The sequence below is a fragment of the Sphaeroforma arctica genome, assembly GCF_001186125.1.
Source record: "Sphaeroforma arctica JP610 unplaced genomic scaffold supercont1.379, whole genome shotgun sequence".
Taxonomy (NCBI): Eukaryota; class Ichthyosporea; order Ichthyophonida; genus Sphaeroforma; species Sphaeroforma arctica.
Genome location: NW_014040179.1, coordinates 64,541 through 73,237, shown reverse-complemented (window position 1 = coordinate 73,237; position 8,697 = coordinate 64,541). Strand labels below are relative to the sequence as shown.

General features: G+C 41.6%; 2 protein-coding genes across 2 annotated transcripts; one reads left to right on the top strand and one right to left on the bottom strand.

The window, feature by feature from the left end:
- Positions 1–313: 313 nt before the first annotated feature.
- SARC_05743 (hypothetical protein) lies at positions 314–662 on the top strand (the record flags this gene model as incomplete). The annotated part of the gene is made up of 1 exon (XM_014300394.1): positions 314–662. A coding segment is annotated over one exon (349 nt), but the record flags the coding sequence as incomplete, so codon positions are not given.
- A 4,799-nt stretch (positions 663–5,461) lies between these two features.
- On the bottom strand, positions 5,462–8,492 carry SARC_05742 (hypothetical protein). The gene is made up of 2 exons (XM_014300393.1): positions 7,237–8,492; positions 5,462–5,716 (listed from the first exon to the last, which is right to left on the bottom strand). The coding sequence occupies exons 1-2, from the start codon at positions 7,295–7,297 to the stop codon at positions 5,595–5,597; spliced, it is 183 nt and encodes a 60-aa protein (XP_014155868.1). The 5' UTR covers positions 7,298–8,492; the 3' UTR covers positions 5,462–5,594.
- Positions 8,493–8,697: the final 205 nt, after the last annotated feature.

Here is an 8,697-nt window from a genome sequence, read left to right as displayed (position 1 = left end):
ATGTTTTCTGCTGGTTTTATATGTTCTGCCTCGATGAAGCTAGTATGACTTGAGATTCCTTATCAGCAACAATCAATAATTTGGAATACACTGCAATGGTAAACCGTTATGGTTATCCTATCCGGACATGAACCCAGTCATTAACTCCGCCATTGCATCTGAAGTCTGCGATTTTGATTGTTTGATTCATATTGCCATAATATAACCCATCGAATGCGTAGTCTATATAGTGTATATGTGAACACTAGTAGTTACGAAGGGCGATTCCGATTTTAATCGATTCTAACTTGTCCCTATCCCTTGTACCTTCCAGCGCGGCTTATATCATTTATACGTGGTACGTGCGAATCCCAAGGGAAGTCCGCCAACGCCGTGTAACATCTTCGAAAAGATTGCTTGACACACTTGCCGGGTGCGGCTTCTACTTCGTGATATTCATGGTTGCATTCGCTTGGGGCATGGGTGCTTCAAGGATCAATGACAACAGGCATAGCGTACAGGACATCATCGCCGGTGCATTACTAGGTGGAGTATACGGAGCGTTATTTGGTGTAAGAGCGGTATTCAATCACGCGGACGTGAATGAGGAAGACAGGGATCATGATACAAGTGTTGGTAGTCATGGCGAAAGTTGCAATAACAAATCTTACTCGTATAACTAATAGCGATGCATTCATTGCTAAGAGATGTCGAATGTAAATAAATTTAGGGACAGTCTTGAAACAAAAATGAAGTTCCAACTCCGAGTGGTTTTTTCATAAATTAGAGAAAGTAATTGTCAGTAAGTCGTATACTAGTTGTTGTTCTCGCTTTTGTGCTAGCGATAGTAAAATATAATACTCATTTGCGGATTTGATTGCGCTGATCTATATGCTATTTCTTGTGTCATCCCTCAGCACCAGTAGAGTAGCTACCTAGTTTCAAAAAAAAACGCAGAAATATCTCATAATTCGACAATAGCACTGCCGTAAGCGGAGGTTTACTCGCAAGTTCCAAAAAAAAAAAGCCCCCCCTTCTCTGTGATACATGAATAGGTAATATAGCGGGTGTATTGTTTGGCACAAATTTTATCCGAAGAGTCCGAAAATTCAAAGTAAATCTTACATCCGCGCGCACGTTGTACAATATATCTCTTATGTGGTACATATACCTTCTGGCGCGTGAGTACCCCTACTTTTAAACATGAGATTTCCAAGACACTTATCGTGGATGGCATGCATGCGTAGTATTTACTAATATTGACAGAAATTATCACTGGCAAGTTGCTATGTATTAGCCAATACAAATTGAGCAGGGGGTAAATTGAGCAATACGCACACACTGTGTCTGCGGAGGATAATCGAAAACTACCTGGGATAAAGTAACTGCACACGGCTAGACTTGATGGAACGGCGACAGACATCAGTTTACACCTTCGGCTTCCAAATCTCACATAACTTCGCCCAATTTTTTTTTAAATTCGATCAACCGTCGGCGATATAGACTGAATACAGTTGATTCTTTTATTAACATTTATTGCAATAGAGGGTGGAAATTAGTACTCTACTAGTAGATGACCCGGTTCTGAATATGGCTGGCAGTTCATAGTTCAGATTTTAGAAAGAAGAGGGCGTGGTTTTAGGTTATAGGGTTCTAACCTAAACTCTAAACCCCTGAACCATAAAATCGATAGAATTCGTCTATGGGACAATTTCAATTGCTGGTATAATGATTTCACGACCTGTCCACAGAACTGATTGGGTAAACGTTCGACTAGATAATGGATCGATATCCTATGTATCTTCCTCTACCACTAAGTAGAGGGCTTTCTATTTCGTGGTAAATTTGAATTCGAGGCATAGGGGCACTATGACCGTGCGGTAGCGATGGCCATCCATAGGAGCTCGGCGGAAGCATTCAGTTGGGTAGAATGGCCAAAGTATAGCACTAGATAGATTCTGAGAGGGGTGATGCGGACTGAAGCCAACGGCTGCGAATGATTGTCTTCGGACTAAGCCTGTACTGGACAGTATTCTGTCTTCTGGGATTCAGATTGTGGAAAAAGGGGTATTTCCATGTAGTGTTGTCGGAACGAGCCTAGGATGAGTTTTGGAATTTTTGGCCAGCATTCTGGTGGCCGTATCGCGTCTAGTGTCGGTTGAATGAAGATCGGGAAAGGCAGGTCGATACGGGCCACGCTGAAGTGAAGGCTTAAACTTCCATGTAAGGGCAAGAAATATTGTAGATGTGAGTGGATCTTTGCCATTATCATCCAGGCTTCTCGTTCAATCAATTCTAGTTGATTCCGTTATGCGAGGGGTGTAGCCAGGTAAATGTAGCACTTTTGTGTCAATACACTTTGCGTGTAATATAGTAAATGTGGGGTATGTGTTTCGGACATAATAGACTAGCGCGGGGTCCACTTTTGCCGGTCTTGGTATAGAATCAGAAGGAGTGTAGGAGCCTGAGAAGCTATACGATGATAGCTCGCGTACTGTGAGAAGTGAATATCTTGTTCTGATAGTTTCTCTATGTCGCTATGTCTCTGTCGAGTTGTGACATTTTATGTGCACGGTTTGCAAGTTGCTAGTTCGCTGCTGTAGATATACGGCTACTCTGTTGCTTCAGCTCACGAGCTTCAAGTGGTAACTGAAGATATGTTTCGTGTGCCGATCCATGGTTTGACAGGCATGATAGTTGTGCGTTTAGACTTTGTTGCGTAAGGAAGGCTGGGTTAGGAATTAGTTATTTCAGGAGATAGTCGTCTTGGTAGGAGCGGTAAATCAGGTTCCATGGGGTACCATCAAGGTACACGGTTAGTTGATTGGCTGACATAAGTCCGGGGAACTGGAGAATTTTTCTCCTTTGGAAAGTTGGTGGACTGGGACGGGCAGTCTTCCGGTTACATATCGTAGCTGCATTCTTCAGAATAACCTCTTTGGATGTTGCGGTCAGCTCTGTTCCGTCATTTATATGTATAGTGTGCGGTGTCGTCAACGATATAATACTTAAACCGCACATAAATTTTTGCATAAACACCGGTATAGCATTGGTTTTGTGTATGAATGAAATTGTGATCCTGCATGGAAACCGAACGGGGCTGTCATCCGTGTTGCTGTGTTAAGTTTTTTGGTATAAGAACTTTAAGAGACCTTCATATAATACTGAAGGAAATTCTAAAACTATTTGTATTTGAGCACTTTACAGTGTATTAAACGCTTGTTATGTAGGATAGTATTTCGCACAGACTGACATGTCACACGGCTACTCTGAGTCATGATCGTCATTGACTACAATGTACACAACCAACACTTAAACACGTGCAATATGAATACATGAATGTACTATAGTCTATTGACCTCACGGATCTGATATCTACTCAATACTTGCTAACGAGATCTGTTTCGTTTTATTTTCTGCAAAAGAGTATATCAGCTCTACTATGGATTGTTCACAACTCCGTCAACGAGCTCGAGTGGTGATGGAAAATTCCGGCATGACCATGTAAAAATTGTAGCCTTGGTTTTAAAGTAAACAAAGTTCATGGCTTACCTGGAATGTACCCTTTATGTAGAGGTTATCTGTACTATTGCTAAAATCGTACTACCCACCTTCTCACCGCAAGCAGAGTGTACATGATTGATCTGGTAGAACTGCGTTTGGATTCTTAATGCTGGAATCTGGTTGTCAATTCGAGCAAGTTTACTGTAGTATGTGCCATCGAAGACGGAGATCAAAATACACAAGCAGAATTGAAGCGGAGGAAGAAGAAGAAAAATGCTCTGTAAAACTTTCCCCACTGTCATATCAGTAATTGGCACTGTCAGAAATCTGAACATGAAACATTTCAGCTTCGTGGCTACTCGATTAAAGCAAGTTGAATAACTTGAGCGTAGTATACAACAGTAGTGTCTGACGAAATGTTTTGCATTGGCGAGCCAGCCCCCGATGCTGAGCCAGCCCCCGATGCTGAGCCAGGTTCGAGTTTTTTACACAATTGAAGTACATTTGTTGTGCAGTGTATTCTACCTTTATCAATTATCGTAGTATAGACAACATGAATTGAAATGTCAGATATGCTGATGAGTCAATCTACGAGTATGAAAAATTTTCTTTGCTAAACTGCAGATGACGGTTTGGCCCCGAACTCATATCATACCTCATTCGTTCGCGAAAAGCGCCATTCACTACATAGTGTCCCGAATAATTCAATCTGTCCATTCCACAGCTTTAGTATGGTACAGCACCTACAAAAGATGCTGGTGGACACCCACCAAAATAAAACGAAAACCACAGGGGGTGGGCTTATAATAGTGTACTGTATTGTTTTCTGACCAATAAACACCGTCTCGCAGTGAGTGGTCTCATGTACAAGCAAGATGGTAATAAATCACCGGTATGCTACTGTATTGATGGCTGCTTCATTCTTCAACTTCCCTGAGGTTACCAAATAAAGTATCAATTATACCCTTCAAAAACTGCAAACGAGTTCTCACCTTTCAACAAATCATCGCATAATGCTATATCGTCCCAGAATATGCTTGATGGCGCCACGCACGAACACTCAAAGGAGAAACTTATATGCTTCTTTATTCTAGTATAATTCGACAAACAAATATCGACTTTTATCGCTATACAAGGTTACTCAGTCATAGCATGTAGGCCCCTGTCGAATGTATGGCAAAGAGTTGTGGATGAAAAGTTGCACCATCACAATCTTCCCTTTCTGATACAATATATAGTTCAAATCGCCTAGTGTTCTGCTATCCTATTCATACTGATTACTCATCAGTTCAAATCATGAACGGTACATAGTCCATTGCCGACCTTCGTTGGGAGAAAGACAAGATGTATATGTTGCATGTTTTGAATAGTGCTCTGTATTTAGTTAACATAACTTTTGCTTTGTGTGGGTTGGCTTCGGTATGACGACGAACGCTTGTTCCGGCATGAATCGACAAATCTTGAAACACGTTAATAATCGACGTTTTCGTCGAGTTTGTAGAGGTACTACACAAAACAGTTGTATCTTACGATCAGTTTATTGAACGTGCATACAATCCCTTGTAATTATATGCTTGGTACACCTTGATGTATAGCCACTCATGCTATCTCGACTCAACCATGCCTGGTCTACTACCAAGCTGCTTCTAGCATAGTGTCACACTTCTCCTATTATCCTTAGTCCTCACCTAGCAAACCTCTCTGCATCGCTATGTCTCTTCTGATACTATGCGGCTCCTCACCATGGTTTCCTTTCAATGATCTCTTCCATATGACCTTGTTAGAGTGTATTGTAGTAGACTTTAAAAGAAGTGCAAGTGTATGTATTTATTTCTGACCTCGACCTTGGTTTTATACCTAAGGTGTTTGTGCTAGTGTTCAGCCGCTTGGGCTGTCCAGGGTAACAACTCATATGGTCAGTATGAGAAACCTTCTGCAGAACACTTTAACACTTCGATGCTATTCTATTTCGACTTATCTGCTACTAAATCTCACGCTGATCATATTATGCCTTTCCGCAAAGGTTGTGACTAACATAGGAACGCAGCTGTTTTTAGAATGTTGCGGTTGACAGACTTAGTTCACTCGCGGGAGTCGGTTGACTACAAGGTTTAACTGAGCATAGTTTCCTTGGAACTCTTAACGTTACCAAATTTATCCTCCGAGCAGCCAACTAGATTGCCAGTCTGATGACTCAAAGACATATGTCGGAAGCGAACGCTAGCGAATAATTCTGTTTGATTTCAAAGAGAATAAGTGATTAGGTAGGGCCGTTAGGAAGGCATAGAAAGGATTTGGAAAGGTTTGTCTTATAGTTTAAATACGTAATTTTAAGGATCTGATAAGGGCTTTCTGATCGGATCTTGAACACTTAACAAGTTTATGTTTGTTCAGGCAATAATCAATAAATATACATCAACTTCGTAGGAAGGGAGTATATTGAAATATTGTTATCATAGTGTACTTTAACCAATTTTTTAACAAACTTATAGAAGTTGTATATGTACTGATTATTATAGGAACTCAAGACAAGTATAGATAAATAGTTACGTAGGGTAGAGAAGACGATGGATGTCACATAAGTCACTCTCGTGACAAGATTAAAAATCGAATGGGCAGATCTTTCGGTGAGTTTCCTCGAACCTTCGAATATTCTAAGACCAATTAGATAACAATTGGACCAACAATCAATAGATCCGGATAGGGGCGTAGGCAGCAGCTATTCAAGAATGTCAGTTTTATTGTCCGATTCCGGAAGCGACCAGGAGGTTGCACATTGAATCGACAAGGGACATAGAAGAACATCAACACCATGTCCATCCGCACAACAGACGTATTCCCAAAGAAGGTAGGAGGATGGCGAAATGTAGGTACTAAGGACACTAACTGAACACACGAAGAGAACACTGCTGGAGGAAGACGAATTGCAAAAAGAAATGAACAAATATCGACATATGAACAGGGAAAGATACGGACGAAGAATACCGTAGGTAAGATCCACAACGGTTAAGGTAAGTGAAAGTTACACGTATGGTAAGTACGGAGTGACGAGTATACTACCCCGTTAAATAAGTAGCACGAGATGTCATGAGATGATGTAAAGTAATGAATTTCAAACCATGAGATGGTATAAATTAATAACAATACAGGACAATAGGACGATGTAAATGGACAACAATGGTGTAGTTACGACTAAGGAAATGTTAGGCCGAGGATATGTGTGAAGTTAGGCTCGTTGTAGGAGGTGTCACGATATAAGAACCGTGATAAGTGTTATATTAATAACGAGTAGTGAACACAAGGTGTAGCGCGACACGTACATGTATATTGGTAAAGTATAAATACACATGGGTGGTGTTGTGGCCAAGTAAGACGAATATGACACAGCATACGAAGGATACACAGCCTACGGGGCCGGCAGTGATGAAGTTTAGTTAGGAGACAGCAGGCGAGGTATCATAGGCAGACATGACAACAGATGAAGTGAGGTGAGCGGTTCTGCAACACATGAACAAGCAACATACAACATGAAGTAAACAGCTGTACATGAAAAGTGGGCGATAGGTCAGGTACTTTTGAGAAAAGGGGGAAAGGTACAAAGGCATGTAGGGAGTAATCGCGCATGTTCCGGAATAGAGCTCCGCCCATAAACTATCCGTGATTAGGGGAGCGGACATGCTTCCCGAGTAAAACTACTCCTGCACAAGAGCAGGACTCACTAAGTAGTAAGTACTCCTAGGAACTGTCTCATACCTCGGAAATCCTCAAGCACATGAGCATCTAGGAAGACCAACACATGTGGACATTCCCACATAGATTAGACGATAATATATAAGGTGGACGAATGCTTCAACAAAAGTCATTTCCTACACTGAAGCATATTTTAACGAAACAATTTCTTGCACGATGGTGAACGTCCGCCAAAGTAGACGACAGCGACACATGTAGCCAGAACAACAAGGTCGCCTTGATATTCATCAACGAGCATCAGCGAGGATTGTAGCTAAAGGCGCCAACTGGGCAGGAACCCGCGGATTGGCAAGGAAACGAGGAGGCCTCACGGGGGGGCTTGAGAGACTACAGAAGTAAACGTATTTCTATATACGTTAATAACGTTTTACGTCGTCAGCCCGAGAGTAATTTGGGACTTGTTCTCAATTAATATACGTATAGGTGGGTCAGCCCGAGAGAACGTAAGAGTAATTTGAGACCTTCTCAGATTATTCTATTTATAGGACACGGGCCACCGGCTAGCCGAGAGCCGAGGTCCGAGACTGAGTGTACGTATCAGAGAATATGATATATATATTTCTAGAAAATATATCCGAGTGCTAAAGTGTTTTGCATAAGGTTTCTCATACTGATCATATGAGTTTTTACCCTGGCCAACCCAAGTGGTTGAACACTAGTACAAACACCATCAGTATATAACTGAGGGTGAGATCATAAATAGATTCATTCGGACGCACCATCTTTTTCAACCATTTGCACTTTATATAAAGACCACTACATTGCACTCTAATAGGGCTCGAACAAGAGAAGTTCGGGATAACCAAGCAATCTTACGACGCACACTCGACGCCCACTATGCTCGAATACAGTCAGACGGAGGCTTGACGCCTGCAAGCGATGTGGGTAGTGAGCCATCGGCAAGGGACGACCTGTGTCAAAGTCAGATAGAAGCTGATAAAGACCAGATGAGGGGGGTGAGAGATGCTACAGACAACCACCTATCTCAAATACGGCTATAGTAGCGTCAGAGACAGGTGTAGCATCTAGGAATTAGATTATCAAAAAGCCAATACAAATCCCAAAACCTCAGGATAAAAAAAATTGAGTTTTGGAATTGGGATTCAAATATTCCTGATATTAGAGTCATCAGAAATATCAGCGGTAGAACCGGTAAGCTATCTGGGACTCCGTGTGAGAGAGAAACACTCAAGTAGAAACCCGAGTCTATTGAATTAGAAAACACAAATAAAGACTCCGTTCGGTTTCCTAAGCCTTCCTATAACTAAATTGTACTTCTGAGACATATCGCTTACAGTCAAATGTAATTGAATTCTCTTCTGTCAGTTAGCATTACGTGTGCATGGTCAATGGCTTCTTCACAATTGGCAACTTTGCCGTTACCCAAGATTAGGATGGTGTTTTTTATATATGTATACTCATACCAGTAGCGTAGACTGTTCGGCGTGATATGGCGGAAACTTC

Bases quoted from the DNA above. Each gene is read 5' to 3' on its own strand.
- SARC_05742 (XM_014300393.1), bottom strand. From the start codon at position 7,297: ATGTGGGAATGTCCACATGTGTTGGTCTTCCTAGATGCTCATGTGCTT. The intron at 5,717-7,236 runs GTATGAGACAGT...GAAATCAAACAG, and splicing joins TGTGCTTGAGGATTTCCGAG to AATTATTCGCTAGCGTTCGC.